Source organism: Bufo bufo, chromosome 10 (assembly GCF_905171765.1).
Source record: "Bufo bufo chromosome 10, aBufBuf1.1, whole genome shotgun sequence".
Taxonomy (NCBI): domain Eukaryota; kingdom Metazoa; phylum Chordata; class Amphibia; order Anura; family Bufonidae; genus Bufo; species Bufo bufo.
In genome coordinates, this window is record NC_053398.1 from 116,831,239 (window position 1) to 116,847,291 (window position 16,053).

Here is a 16,053-nt window from a genome sequence, read left to right on the forward strand (position 1 = left end):
AACTGAAGACATCCTGAAAGGATTTCTCTCCATTCAGAATGCATTGGGATAAAACTGATCAGTTCTTTTCCGGTATTGAGCCCCTAGGACGAAACTCAGTGGCGGAAAAGAAAAAAACGCTAGTGTGAAAGTACTCTTAAGTGCCTTAATAAAGTATATTACAAAAAGTATTAGGGCATTTAGGACATTACCAAAAATGTATCAAAAGTTCAGCTACTCTTTAAAAGGGTCAAGATAGTAAATAAAGGAGTCACCTTACCGATCCCCCACAACTCTTCACTTCCTGGCACTGGCTTGACACACAGGAAATGGCTGGAACTGTCCCCCTCAGCCAATCACTAGCTGAAGCAGGACACTGTTGCAGTCAGTGATTGGTTGAGTGGTCGAGGAAGCGGAGAGCAGAGCAGCATCGAAACGGAAGCTGCAAGGAATCAGTGAGGTAATTGAAAACTTGTTTTTACCCATCCTGGCCCTTTAAAAAAAATAAAAAAAATTGTTCTCCCAGACATACACTTTAACCAAAGAGCTGTTCTCAGTGTGGTCTAGCAAGGCATAGAATATTCACAGGCACTAAAGACCTTACTCTTGAAGAAAAGCACCAAGTAGATTGCCTGGCCCATCTTGGAAAGAGTCTAATATAGCACATTTGAGACTCCCATAACTTGGAGAAGACCAGCATAGTGAAGGTTAAGACACCCGCACTTTGGGTACCCAACGAACATATCCAAAACCCCATTTTCTCACAAAACGAGAAGACACTTTGCTGCCTGATATCCTTTATCATGACAGAATAAATAATTTACAATGGAAACCAAATAAATAAAGTGCTTCTCGAGGTTTCACAGCCAATATAAAAATAGACTGACCACCTAATGTCCAATGACACATGCATAAGCTTTTAGAATCACGGTAACAGAGCACTGCGTCGTTGGGCTGTAGTAGTTTCTGCCGCAACGTCTCAAGACTGTCGCAGGACAGGGAGGAAGGTTGGTTTCACAGGATGCATAAAGACATGCATGGTCAGACTGATTAAAGAAACGGTGATGTTCATTCACTGCTATCGGCATGATTAGTTCTGAGGTAAGATCTTCAGTTGTCAGATTTTTCCGAGAATAAAGAGAACCTCTCCTCACAAGTCTGGGTTTCTACTGAGCTGAACTGAGACTCCATTGTATTCCATGCCAGGTCAGCCAGCAGAAAATCATCCATTGCAGTCTGGGTCTCGTTACTAGTCAAGAAAAGACTTCCGAGAGTATCAAAGGAACTGTCGGTCGTCTGCGTTTCAGCACAGTTCTGCCGTACGTGGCTCTCTAGAGAAGGGCAGGGTAGGGTTTTGCCGGTCGATGCCCCCTCAGCGTGGCTCTCACCATCTGAAGAATCCGTACTCATTGAGAAACTTGACTGCTTCAGGATGTTCCCCAGACGCAAGTGAGAATTACTATCTAAAAAGTAGTCGAGGTCGGTTTGGGTTTGCGTATCAAACATTTCCATGCTGAGAATGTTGGAGTTTCCTTTGTTCGGGAAGGACTGGGTGGAGTCTTTGGAAAACAAGAAGTCTGTTTGAGTTTCTATATCCAGGTATTCAGAGTTAAGGTTGCCCAACACGCTCTCCTCGGTTTGGGTTTGGATGTTCGAGGCTGAGAAGAATTCCTCTATGTCAAAATCTATACTTGGGTTTTGGTTACAATTGGATGATAAATTAGTGTCTCCACCGGACATTGACTGGCTGGAGATGTTGTCTGACAGGATCTTTTCAAGATCACTTAAAAGTTCCATGGTTTGGGTTTGGTTATCGATCATGTTTTGTGGTGGGAACGTCCCGTTTTGAGTGTTAAAATTCATGAAAGAGGTCTGCTTAATCTCCTCTTCCCTGATGTCTTTGAGATTATTGGTCTCCAGTAGGGTTTGTCCCAAGGATCCAGAAATGTAACTATGGCCTGCTTGGCTCGTTTGGGTAGATACAGTGTAGAGAGAACTAGCACTTGTGAAGATGCTATCACACATGACCGACTGGTCCACTAGCAACAGGTTGTCTCTTAACATAGTGTTTGTTTGAGTTTCCCGAGAAACGCCGTAAGTGCCACCACAACTGACAGAGTCCTCAGACTGAGATTTGGTGGGAAAAGAAGCAGCACTTTCTTGATGTGTCTGAGTCTCAACACTAATCGGTAGAGACATTTGGGCATTGAACGATAAGTCTGTTTGAGAAAAAGACGACACGCAAGGTTCAGTAGACGTCCAAGAGTTATTTGGCACCATATTGTGTGAGAAGAACGACAAGTCAGTCTGGACATCGGACGTGGTTCTGGATTTAGTAGTCACACTGCTCACTGCGTCGGAGGCTGAAGGCTGTGATCCTTCCATATTGACCTGCACATATGTATTTACAGAACCTACTGGACTACTAGCCTCGGAATCCACGCTAGAAAGAACAGTCCCATTATACTGAGGTACTATTTGTAATGTACTCATTACTGACCCTCGATTATTAACCGCCATGACCATGGGCTTCATGGAGCACTCTGTAGATGAAACCAGGACAGGCAGATGGGCCACTTGCACCACTGGTAACTTAATGAACATCAGTTTTGGTTTTGGTAAAAGGAGTTTTTGTGCTTGGTTTGATTGAATGGAAAGCATGTCCGTCACTTGGGCACTCACGTAGGTTTCATTGGTAGTGACAGCCTTCCAGTCTGCCAGCTGCTGGCCATCATTCGTGGTAGCTGTGGACACGGTGGGCTGCTCTTCCATCACAGTTTTCTGATTTTGCTTAGATGCTTCAAGTTTTCGTTTCTTTACAGGCGGGTCTCTGCAAGCAAATCACACATTGCCCATGTTAAGCAAGAGGTAGAAGATAAACTATTCTACTTTCGTGGCTTTTCCCTCCACCATCTAAAATAAGCTATTATGAGCAGGAGAGCCCCCACAATGAGCCACACTGACATCAGTGAGAGGTCAACACAAAGCTCTCCAAAGGATCTCTTTTGATCTGGCTCATTGAAGGGGGTGCAATGGTGAACCTGCTGTATTCATTCAGAATGCCCGATTGTCCCTGTAATAACCCCATCTCACACACTTTAAAAGGGTTTTTCCTCATCTCAGACATTCGGTCGCATATCGCTAGGATGGAGCCAACTATGGCCACCCTCCATTCATTCCTATGGGAGCGCTGAAAATACTGCTCGGCTATTTTGTAAGTCCCATTGAGATGAATGGAAAGCACATTGCGCAAGTGCGGCCACTGCTCCATTCACTTCTATGGGGCTTATGGAAATAGCCAAACCAGTGCTCGGCTATTTTTGGCAGTCCGATAGAAATGAATGGAGGGCGGCTGCACATAGCAATTAATAACTTCTAGTAGGAATAATAATTAGCCTTCAGTAAGGGTACAGAGAGGTGGAAACCAGTTGGGGAGTGTACCTGCACAGACTCACTCTATCCAATCAGTGCTGCCATTTTCAGTCTGTGCAAGTACACACCCCAAACTTGTTACCACCCCTCTGTTCCCTTACTGAAAGCGGATAGCAATTCATTCATAACTTCTAGTAGGAATAATAGAGGAATGGCACAACATAGAGCCATAAGAATAGATGCTCCAGAATTGTTATTACATGGGAAATGCATGTAGCTATTAAAACAGACATGTCAGGAGCGGTGAAAGGTCCTCTTTAAATGAATTATGCAGTGCAAAGCTATTGATAACCTATCCTTATGGCTTATAGATGGAAAATAAAATGAAATTATTGCAACATAATACACCATGTTTTTTCTGACTATAAGACGCACTTCCCCCACAAAAAGGGGGGTGGCAGTGCATCTTATAGTCCAAATGCTAATGACCACTTTCATTATGGAAGCATGCAGAAGGAGCGGTGAGGGAAGCACTTGCACTGGCTCTACTAACTCTGGTATTCTTCCGGGTCCCACTGTGCGCTGTGTCCTGACCATGCACAGCATCAGGATGTAGTTCACGTAGGCACGCACTATGACCGGATGCTGTGCGACGTCAGGTCACAGTGCAGCGGGGGACAGAAGTAGTAAATCCTGGCAGTGCAGTCCAGAGCAAGCAAGGTCATTTTATATTTTATTTTTTTAAACGTCTGATCCGAGTCTGATGGGGGCTGATCGAAGGTCTGGTCTGTGACTGATCACTGATACAGGTTGGGGGTCTGATGAAAAATCTATTTTTCTTATTTTCTACCACCAAATCCTAGGTGTGTCTTATAGTCTGAAAAATATGGTATATTTATTATTACTTGGATTCATTTTTTCACATTTAGCTTAATCACCAGCAAACTCTCTAAGATGTACAGTTGCCCAGATGACCAAACAGGAACCAAGAATGAAAATAACCGCTTCATGTGACAGGACACTGTTATAACAGAAAAGCTAAACATTAAAAATGAAGCAAAGTAATATGAAATATAAACCATGTCAATTATTTATTTAAAAATGCAGTTTCTGATGTACGGTACAATCTCGAATAAGCTATTTTAGTGCTTTTGTCTGACCTGAGACCATTCCTCATTTGCAAAGTCAGAAAAATAGAAACCTCCTAAAAGTTACTCCTCGGTGTAGTCTTCTGGGGCCCAAAACTAAAAAAAATTTAAAAAAAAAAAATCGCTATACCCAAGATTCTGGAGTATAGTGAGATTTTTAACTTTGGTTTGAGGGTTTTTACAGATAATCCCTCCAGGTATTCATTTAGGGGCACAAGAGCTATACGTTTTATTTAGGGGATTTACTGGAATGCCAAATGGTAGGTGGGAAATTAAACAAATTGATTGGGGGTTAGCTAAAAATCAACAGAGCTAAAACAATCTTTTGCACATAGGCCAGGCTTTGAGGGGCAGGTCTCACAGTGGTGGGCTGCGTCTCTTCTAATTCCCTGCTTTGAACTCCCGCGATGCCTCTTTTGGGGCTGGCCTGGCGCTACCTTAGGGATCATGCACACAAGCGTATTTTTTTTCCCGTTCTTTTACAGGTGGTCTGTTTGTGGAGCCATTTCTGTAGTCTGCAGCATCTGATCGGACACCCACCCATAAACCTGTTCTAGTCTAGGACAGCTACAGGCTTATTGGTCAGCTATGGGCTTCCGCTGACCCGAGCTAGATGCACCAAAATATGCCAAATTTTGGCCCAGTTTACGACAGTGTCTAGGGGCTGTATCGCATATGACGTATAATGCTCACCTGTGCTCAATCGGAATCTCGTGGCCCATCCTGTGGGTATGCGATAACAGGGCCGTTCTGCTGGTGTAAGGACAACCACAAGTGCACTTAAACGTCTTCCCACAGTATCCAATATGTCGCTTCAGGTCCCATTCTGTGCCGTATGAATTTCCACATCTGTCACATTTGTGCTTCTTTTCAGCATGCATTTTCATGAAGTGCTGGAACATGCAAGGAGACACAAGATACAGAAAATGTGATGTTTATGGAAAACTTTGCTAATGGGGTGCAAAAAAGGTGTACAATATTGATGACCTATCGTCAGCACAGGTCATCAATATCTGATCATTGGGGGTCCAACACCTAGCACCCGACGATCAGCTGTTTGGCGAAGCCACGGTGTTCTGGCGAGTGCTGCAGCCTCTTCCTAAGCCAATGACGTCACGTTCATCGGTCACATGGTCTAGGCGCAGCTCTGTCCCATTCAAGTGAATGGGTCTGAGGTGTAATACCGAACACAACCACTACACAATGTAGAGCAGCGAGTGCAGAGGGTTCTTCACATTCAGGGGGCGCAGAGTCAGACCCCTGCCGATCTGATACTGATGATCTATTTTAAGATTACACCAATCTCAAAATCCTGGATAACGCCCTTAAAAGGGTATTCCCATCTGAGACAATGGGTGCATATCCCTAGGATATGTCCCCATTGTCCGATAGATGCGGGTCCCACCTCTAGCACCTGCACAGAGAACGGAGCAGGGAGGGTGGTGGCCGGAAGGAACCCGGGTTTCCCCCGGTCCAGCCACCAAACGCTCTCCCCATAGTAGTGAATATGCAAAATAATTGTGGAGCCCCAATTATGGGTCTTCAACAAATCGAAAGCCAGATATCCCTAAAAAGAAGGAAAACAGAGTAAAGGGGTGTCCCCATTACAGAGATCCCCAAATCCACCATATTAAGTGGCCCCTGTGTCAAGATCCCGCTCTTTTACAAGCTTTAAGGATGCGACGGGGAAGACCTAAGCCAGTTATCCATCCACAGACAGCTGTTTCGGGGTGTTGCCCCTCATCAGTGTGGAGTAGGATTCAATGTGTTGAAGACCCATAATTGGGGCTCCACAATTATCCCCGTTTCCCAGAGAGCTTTGCACTTTGGATTGCTGTGTCGAGACTCCTAAATGGGGCTCCACAGTGTTTTCTGTAGCTGGTCTCCCTAAGATCAGCCATTGTTTTGTTTGCATAGTAGCGAATAGGAGCGCACCGCGCTTGCGCAGCCACCGCTCCCATTCATTCCTATAGGGGTGACGGAAATAGACGATCCAGTGCTCGGCTATTTTCAGCGGCCCCACAGAAATGAATGGAGGGCTGCTGCGCATGTGCAGTGCACCCTCCACAACTTTGCGGGCCCTGTTCTCAGTGTAGTTGCGCGTCCCAGCGGTGGGACCCGCACCCATCAGACAATGGGGGCATATCCTAGCGATATGCCCCCATTGTCTCTGATGGGAATACCCCTTTAAGTCACAAACGTACAGTCAATTCACTCAGTTCAACTATGTTATATGCAGCCCTTTACTAATAATTTTTTCCTTCAGCGAGAACCTCAAGCCCATCGCTATCTTCAGCGAACATAATTGCGCACACTGGACCAGCCAGCCGGGCAGAATTACTGAATGGGTATTACCATGTGTATCGTCAGGGGAAGAATAAAAAAAATAAAAAATAAAATAAGCAACGGTTCTTGAAACCACATTGATGGTTGAAAGCAGTTTCCTGTGTTTTAAAAGGATTGTTTGAAGATTTTAATTTTTTTTTAAATAAAGCCTGGAACTGTGTAAGGGTACTTTCACACTAGCGTTATTCTTTTCCGGTACCGAGATCCGTCCTAGGGGCTCAATACCGGAAAAGAACTGATCAGTTTTATCCCCATGCATTCTGAATGGAGAGAAATCCGTTCAGGATGCATCAGGATGTCTTCAGTTCAGTCTTTTTGCCTTTTCAGGACGGAGATAATACTGCGGTTTTATCTCCGTCCAAAATTCCGGAACGCCGGATCCGGCATTATGGTCTGTGCATGCGCAGACTGCAAAAAATGTGGAATAAATAAATGCCGGATCTTTTTTTCCGGATGACACCGGAGAGACGGATCCGGCATTTCAATGCAATTGTCAGACGGATCAGGATCCTGATCAGTCTGACAAATGCCATCAGTTTGCATGCGTTTTTATGGATCCGACAGGCAGTTCCGGCGACGGAACTGCCTGCCAGAATCCTCTGCCGCAAGTGTGAAAGTACCCTATAATAATATAAGTAACACTGCCCTCGCCAGTCCCCGGCCGCTCCCATTTCCTAAGTCCCTGGCTGGGTTCTACCTCTTGGTCGCTCTAGACACTGGTGACCAATCACTGGCTGAGGCAGGTCATCGCTGCCACCAGTGACTGGCCGAGTGGTCACATTACCTGTGCCTAGAGGGACCAGGAAGCCACAGGAGGGGCAGGGCATCAGCAAGGAGAGTTTTACTTATACCTACGGGGAGAGATTCCAATAATCAGACATTAGAGCTGCGAGGAAATCATACATTAATGTGAATGGGGTCTTACTGCTGTGACTATAGGAGAGTGAAGGTGCTTTGTGCTGAGATTCCTGTAAGGGGGGGGGGGGGGGGGGGGGCTGAGACTACTGGGGGTGGACTGAATTACACTACTCTTCCAAGTGACAATTGACTCTGGGGGGGATGGGGGGAGGTGTTCGGCCATGTAAATCCTCAAGTAATGTACTGCTTTTTATTAAAATAAAATGTAATGTAATGGCTGTGCATGCGCAGTACGTGTCAAATCAGCTCCGTTCACTGTTTAGAAAGCATTGTGGATGTGCACTGTCCGGCGCATGCGCAGTCAGCTAAGTGCCAGTAACCAAAGTTCCCCAATATCGTGCATGTGCCAATCAGCCTCCTCCTACACTGCTCCCTTATTCTACCCAATGTAGCTCCTTGTGAACGTGCACACGCAGGCCTGTACAGCATGGAATTCTGGGACTTGTAGTTGCCACGACGAACACACCGAACAGTCCTGCCGATTTCCACAACAAAGCGGTTCTGCGCAGGCCAAGTGACGAGGCTAACGTGGACACTTGGGAAACTGAAAAAGCATTGGGCTGGCCTTTAGAGCCAGGAGAAAACATCTGGGGACAGTTGGAATAGCCCAGGGATGGCCAACCTGCGGCTCTCCAGCTGTTGTAAAACTACAACTCCCACCATATGCCCTGCTGTAGGCAGTGTGAGCATGCTTGGAGTTGTAGTTTTGCAACAGCTTGAGAGCCTCAGGTTGGCCATCCCTGGAATAGACCTTTAAGTACATAGCAGACAGAACCACTTACCTGCTTTACGCGGGAGAACTGTGAGAAAGGCCTGTTGGTTCCTCGAGGACATCCTTCTATTGGGCAGCAGTACAGCTTCTGTGGAGCTTTGAAATCTTTCCGTAACGTGGGGTTCGTTACGCCGGCCTGACAGAAAAAAATATAAAAATTATAAGAGCGCGAGGGGGCAGACTGACGGACAAAAGAAAGGCGTGACAGACAGTTCTTAAAATAACAGGGACAACGTGGCACAAAGAGAGTCACCAGGAACAGATCCAAAGTCACCAAGCGACACAATACACCTGCTCCAGAGCACAAATCAATGAATTCCCTCGGGGAGAAGCAGCAGCAGAAGGAAACCGTCAAGGATCGGAAAATCTTCAAGGACGTCACGTTCACAATGCCACGGAAACCTTAAAGGGGTATCCGAGACCAACGCAGACCTCCACACGTGGCGATGAAACTCACCTGGTCCCCGCCGCTGGATTCAGCCAGTGTCTCATCAATTTAAACGGGTTACCCAGGAAATGATGACGACCGATCCTCCGGACAGGTCATCATCACAGCGGCGGGAGGTCCTAGTACCGGCGACCGCGCAGCACCATACATAGTATAGCAGCTGAGCCCCAGGTGACGATCTACGGGGATGTCACACGGCCTAGGAAAAGGCTGCAGCGCTCACGGAGCATCGGAGTCTTCTAACCTGGGAGTCGCACCCCCACCGATGACCATCAGTACATCTCACCAGGAGAGAACGGATCAAACGCATTCTCTGTATTCTCATTAGCGCAGGATATAAAGGGGTGTGGCATGAGAGGAAATCAGGGAGAGACCTGTGTCACGCTCCTCCCCCTTAGGCCCTGCACTATTCATAATAGACATTGCCTGAAACAATCCTATGTCTAGTGAAAGGTACCAAAGTATCACTGCACAAAACCAGCTCCCCTTCTAGAAGCCATGTTGTTCGTGTATGGCTGGTGACCGGACGCTCCCATTGGCTGCAGCTGAACCCCGAAGCAACCACATTCAGTTTATTAAATAGCATCTGTCAGCAGTTTTCTACCTATGACACTGGCTGACCTGTTACATGTGCGCTTGGCATCTGTGTTGGTCCCATGTTCATATGTGCCCGCATTGCTGAGAAAAATTATATTTTATTATATGCAAATTAGTCCCTAGGAGCAACGGGGGCGTTGCCATTACACCTAGAGGCTCTGCTCTCTCTGTAGCTGCCACGTCCTCTGCACTTTGACAGGGCTATGCATAATGAGGTTTTTACTTCCTGGCCCTGTCAAAGCGCAGAGGGCGTGGAAGTTGGAGAGCCTCTAGGTGTAATGGTAACGCCCCCGTTGCTCATTTCCATATAATAAAACATCACTTTTCTCAGTAATGCGGGCACATATGAACATGGGACCAAACACAGATGCCTTCAGCTGCCAAGTGCACATGTAACAGGTCAGCCAGTGTCATAGGGACAAAGCTGCTGACAGATGCCCTTTAGAGGGGTTTCCTGACAAATACGAGTATTCTGCTCGTCCACAGGCCCCATCCTATCAGACTGTATAAGGACAAAGCCTATTGCTAAGGGTAATAGCATCGCCCTTTTATCAGTTTATTCATACATTTCCTGGAGGAATAATAGAGGGGGAAAAAATGCTCCAGATTTGTTTGTCTCCATTTGGGATCTAAGTATTAACTAAGTAGGAAATGTACAGGTGAGCTACCACCATTATACCGGACGGTGATGGAACAGCAGCCCACCTGGGTACCACTGCCCACCTGGGTACCACCGCCCACATCTGCATTATGTGAGCCATAAAATCACATCCAATACATCTTCCCCATCACTATGGAATGTCTGTGTTTCTTATGGCACCCCCTTAGGTTACTGCCTTATGGTACTTCCCACAAATATCTCACCTGCACTCCATGGGACTTCACCAAGTGCATGTTCAGGGCGGGGGGGTTAGGGAGCACTTTCCCGCATCCATTCACCGTACACAGTATGTTTGTACGGACCTCCCGGGAAAGGTCATTCACCGATGGTTTAACGATCTCCCAGTGCTCGCAGGAGTACGGCGCCCGTACCTTGGGCCCTCCATGGGCCGCCATGGCACCACGACAACGGCGCCGCACACACAGACAGCGTGCATCCGACTCCTCTCCCCTCCCCCACTACTACCCTGTACGCCGCCAGATCTATTTCCGGGGCGGTGCAAGGGGCAAAAAGCAACCCGCTACTGGCAGGGACGCTAGCAATTTGCATATGTAGGCGGTGTATGCTGGTGGGTGTGGCTATATGAGTTCTCTGACGGGTAATAGCTCCGCCTAGTTTGCGTAACCTTCCGCATGGTGTTACACCTGGAAAATAGTTCCAGGGTAGAGTGGTATATATATACCCTGTATGTTTAGTGTATGTTACCTAAATATATTGCAGCATAATCATTATGAATATGGTTTATAACACCATTTGTCATGTTCTACAGTGCTTAAGGGCAAAGTTTACAGAAAAAAGAATACAAAAATAGATACTAGACTGATATAGGTTGTGCACAATTAGAAAACATGGCTGCTGCCTACAGATTGCCTGTGGTGTTGCAGTTCAGCACCATTCCTGTCAATGACGCTGACCTGCAGTATCAGACATAACCCCTGGACAGGGGTGGCGCTGTTTTTGGAGGAAAGCAGCCATGTTTTTCTATTCCTCGACTACCCCTTTAAGTAGATTTTCCAGGATTCATATATTGATGATCTATCCTCAGAATAGGTCATTAATATCTGATATGTGGGGGTCCAAATCCCAGTACCCCCGCAAATCGACTGTTTAAAGAGGCCGTGGCGCTCCAGTCATCCTTTTCCTAGACCAGTGACGGCTATGGTTGTCACCTTTCCCAACATAAAATACTGGTCAAATTAAGCCACACCCCAAAGGGTGGGGGAGGGGTGGCTTAAGTCACTGTGTCATAATGTGGCCCCCAGTAATATTAATGCCTCCAGTAGTGTCCCCAGTAATAGTAATGCCTCCATTAGTGCTCCCCAGTATTAATAATGCCCCCATTAGCACCCCCAGCATTAATAGTGCCCCCAGTAATAGTAATGCCTCCATTAGTGCCCCCCAGTATTAATAATGCCTCCATTAGCACCCTCAGTATTAATAGTGCCCCCATTAGTGCCCCCAGTAATAGTAATGCCTCCATTAGTCCTCCCCCAGAATTAAAAATGCCTCCATTCATGCCCCCAGTAATAGCAATGCCTCCATTAGTGCCCCAGTAATAGTAATGCTCCCATTAGTGCCCCCCATTAATAGTAATGCCTCCATTAGTGCCCCCCAGAATTAAAAATGCCTCCATTAGTGCCCCCCAGTAATAGTAATTCCTCCATTAGTGCCGCCCAGAATTAATAATGCCTCTATTAGTGCCCCCCAATATTAATAATGCCCCCATTAGCGCCCCCAGTATTAAAAGTGCCCCCATTAGTGCTTCCAGTAATAGTAATGCCTGCATTAGTGCCCCCAAGAATTGATAATACCCACATTAGTGCCCCTCAGTAATATTAAAGGGTTTCTGTTACCTGAAAAATGGGTATTAAGCTGGATGACATTAGCGATGTGCTAATGTCAGCAGAACATAACTATATTAGTGCCATCTCACTGCCTGCAGCCTTTATTGAGAAAAACAAACTTTTATAATATGCTAATTAGCCTCTAGGAGTAGGGGGGGGGAGGGTTGTACCTTCTCCTAGAGGCTCAGTTTGCCCACCTCTTTTCATGCCCTTCTTCTCTTGATTGACAGGAACAGGGCAGCGCTGTTCTCCACCCGCCGGTCGTGCCTACTGCGAAAATCCCGCGCCTGCGCCGTCCCGTTCAGTATTCGGCGCAGGCGCAGTGAACTACCCACCAACCCCACCAATACGTTCGTCCCTATTTCCCCCCCCCCCGGAATTAATACTCAGAAACCGTCTCCTTGGTATAAATGGCCGCAACGGCCCGTTTATTAAAAACCACCACATTCTCCTCCAACTTTTAACACTGATAAACATAACAGTGAACACATAACACAAAATTAAAGTGCAATAACATTCCAACACTGTGTAAAGGATCCTAGAAGGCAACCCAAGCAAGCTGCGTTCATCACACCCCATCTCCACTTGACTTTTTACCTTACCCTTGGCCGCAGTCACTGACCCAAGGGCACCAAACCTTCCAAAATTCTCTCTCGATAAACCCCTGTAGGCCTTTTATCCCCCAACAGGAGCCCCATCCGTCGACTTACCGACCTCCTGAGATGCACGCTCCAACGTGTCATGCACCTGTTTAAAACATTGAATTGCCTTCCAGGACCCTCCATTAACCTGCCACAAACGAACATTATTGACACCTCACCTATGGACGCCCTGCCACACCTTCAAGGCTGTTTCCAAGCCCTCTTGGATCCCCAAGGCCCACATATCCGTGCCAACGTCATTCAAGTGCACACCATCGGCCCTCAAGAATTGAGGCGAGGCAGCGTCCAATTCCTTATGCCGCACCACAAAGCCACCCTGCCGACGAACAAAACGCCCGACTTCCTTATTCAGCTTCACCCGCGCACTGTTAATACGATCCACCGACCTCGCGAATCGCCATGACCTCCGAGCCACCACGTCAGACCAGACAACCAACAAATCCGGAAAATCAACTAACAACCGCAACAAGTCCAGCTTGATATGCCGAATCACATCTCTGGACCGCCGAACACCCAAATCATTACCCCCCACATGTAGGACCAAAATGTCGGGAGGCCTATCTAACGCCGCGGATGCATGGAACTCAGGTAACACCCTACCCCACAAGAGACCTCGCTAACCTATCCACCTCACTTGCAACTCCTCAGGCCGGAACCCCAATTGCCTTCCATTTCTCCGCACGTTGGCTCGCAACGCACCCCAGGGAACATAAGAATTTCCCAGAATCCACGCCAAGCACGATGAGGACCCTGTAAATAAACAAAAAATTAAAACTATGCCTTAACAGGCAACTTATACAAATGACATAATGACTCAAAACACAGTACAATAAAACCAATCCTTATAACATATGAGGCCGAACATACTTCCGAAAACATGCTGATTCCCAACGGCCAATCCGCTTAATAGCCTCATCCCCTAAACCCCATCTGGCCGCTTCGGTCGCCGCGCCTATCCGGAAGGAATGAGACGCAAACTCCCTGGCCGGGTAACCTCCCGCATCTAGGCACTTCCTGAACACCGCAACAAACTGGAAACGAGACAAGGCCGTGATGTCGCCGTGCGCTCCTTTGTCTCATTCTCACAACCGAAAACGACCGCCAGAAGTACAATCGGGAAATCCCTGGTGTAGTGTGCGTCGATGTGTGCGCAATTTCTCCAAAATAACATCACAGAGACGTTCTCAAGTAGGTTCCAATAATGTGCCTGCCTCCCAGCGGCTAGGCGTGGTTTATTTATACCAGAAGATGGGAGGTGGTCTTACAATCATGACCAATGAGGAGACAGGTTATGGTATGAAGTGATTGGCTGGAAGGCGATCTTACAATCATGACCAATCAGGAGACAGGTTATGGTATGAAGTGATTGGCTGGCAAAGATGTGAATGATCGCGCGAACTTATGTTCGCGCGTTCACACACATATTCGCGCCCTTTCCATTGCCACGCTTATCCTCGTGGATGAAGAAACCCTCGCTCGACGGTCCCCATCCCTTCCCCCTCAGCCGGTCCCATGACACTGGTATCCTGCAGTAATACCAGGCCGGGCACAAATCAGCTGGGGGCACAGCCTGTGCCTCCATAGCCGCTTGAATGCTCCGCTCCAGCCAGGCAGAGCCATGCTGCTCTGCCGCTGCCCTGACCGCCAAAAGCAACTCATCCAGAGAGGACATGCCGCAAAAACTACGCTACCTCACACTTCTCACGTTTTTTTTCCCCAACTCGCAGGTCTAACCCCGGACACTAATGCACGTGCCCCACCCAACAACCCTTTATAAACAGCCCGTGAAATTAACTAATATCGCCCCCCCCCCTTCCACCAATCAGACTACAGCACCGAGAATCCCATAAAATTAACCCCTTCCTGCCTTCGTACTTCCCCCCAAGTCAGTATGCACTTCGCTACTGGCTGCGCCTCGCTCCACTGCTCCAAGGAGATTCGAGTGACGTCGCTGGATCCTTCTATGTGGTAAGTATATTATTTGTTGCCCAGCGCTTTATTCCCACTTATACCACAAATCAGTGAGGGTCAGTTCGCAGTGTTCGCCAGCGGGTCTCCAGGAGCAGGCAGTTCCGAGAACAGCCCAATGAAGGCCCATGGCGGCTGTTCTCGGAACTGCCTGCTCCCGGTGACCGCATTTGATTTTAGACCGGCTCGCAGCACAGGCACAGGTAAGGGCTTACCTGTGCATCGCCGGACGGGTGAGTCTACCTTACTAAAGATGGCAGCCCGCATATGTTCGCTGGCGTACACTGCGAACTGACCATCACTGCCACCAATGATCAAGGGGGAAAATAATAAACGATATTTTAGAGAAAAAAAACAAATACTAATAATTTATATATTTAGAAACACTATATCACCAACGAATAACATTAATTGATTCATTGGTGATATAGTGTTTTTTACTGAGTAATGGCTTCAGGCAGTGAGATGGCACTAATATAGTTATGTTTAGCTGACATTAGCACATCGCTAATGTCAGCCAGCTTAATACCCATTTTTTAGGTGACAGAAACCCTTTAATGCCCCAATTAGTGCTCCCCAGAAGAAATAATGCCTCCATTAGTGCCCCTAGTAATAGTAATGCCTCCATTAGTGCCCCCCATGGATTAATAATGCCCCCATTAGTGCCCCCATTAATAGTAATGCCTCCATTAGCGCCCCCCCGCCCCCCCAGAGACTGCGACTGGAACCCGAAATTGGGCAATTTTCTTGGTGAACTAACTAGTGAAATACCTGCTGACACGTACTTTACCGAGTTTGTATCTGCAGGTCCAAAGACGTAGGGCTACAAACTCAACGACGGGAAAACCGTATTAAAAGTAAAGGGTATAACTCTCAATGTCGCTAACACTCGACTTGTTAATTTTGACAGCTTAAAAGACCTTGTGTTGGATTACTCACGCAATCCCGATCCCAAGATGCAGAAAACAATAGGTATAGAGCAAAACACATTTTCAGAAATAGGAAGCGTTGGGGCATAGAGACAAGACCGTTACGCAAAACGCAAAAGTGCGTCTACACAAAGAGACAACTGACGTCGGACTTTACAACTTTACCTTTCGGCTATTAAACATGGCCGCACAATTTCAACAGCCATTTTCTCGTATTTTAGCAGGATCCTCAAATTCCGGAAAGAGTTTTTTTGTAAAATGGTTGTTAATACAAGCTGATACTCTGATGTCGCACAAACCCGACAACGTCATTTGGTTTTCCGCATGTTGGCAGAAATTGTATGATGAGCTAACCCATTTGTTTACAAATATTAGGTTTATCGAGGGACTACCGCTAAGTTTTACAGAC

At 47.0% G+C, this 16,053-nt stretch overlaps 1 protein-coding gene across 1 annotated transcript; it reads right to left on the reverse strand.

The window, feature by feature from the left end:
- Positions 1-771: 771 nt before the first annotated feature.
- Positions 772-10,707, reverse strand: ATMIN (ATM interactor). Its single transcript, XM_040410209.1, has 4 exons — positions 10,445-10,707; positions 8,546-8,671; positions 5,193-5,392; positions 772-2,809 (listed from the first exon to the last, which is right to left on the reverse strand). Exons 1-4 carry the CDS (start codon positions 10,634-10,636, stop codon positions 1,090-1,092), a joined length of 2,238 nt encoding a protein of 745 aa, XP_040266143.1. The 5' UTR covers positions 10,637-10,707; the 3' UTR covers positions 772-1,089.
- Between the last annotated feature and the right edge of the window lie 5,346 nt (positions 10,708-16,053).

Bases quoted from the DNA above. Each gene is read 5' to 3' on its own strand.
- ATMIN (XM_040410209.1), bottom strand. From the start codon at position 10,636: ATGGCGGCCCATGGAGGGCCCAAGGTACGGGCGCCGTACTCCTGCGAG. The intron at 8,672-10,444 runs GTGAGATATTTG...TTTTTCTGTCAG, and splicing joins TGAAGTCCCATGGAGTGCAG to GCCGGCGTAACGAACCCCAC. The intron at 2,810-5,192 runs GTGAGCATTATA...ATTTGCTTGCAG, and splicing joins GAGATTCCGATTGAGCACAG to AGACCCGCCTGTAAAGAAAC.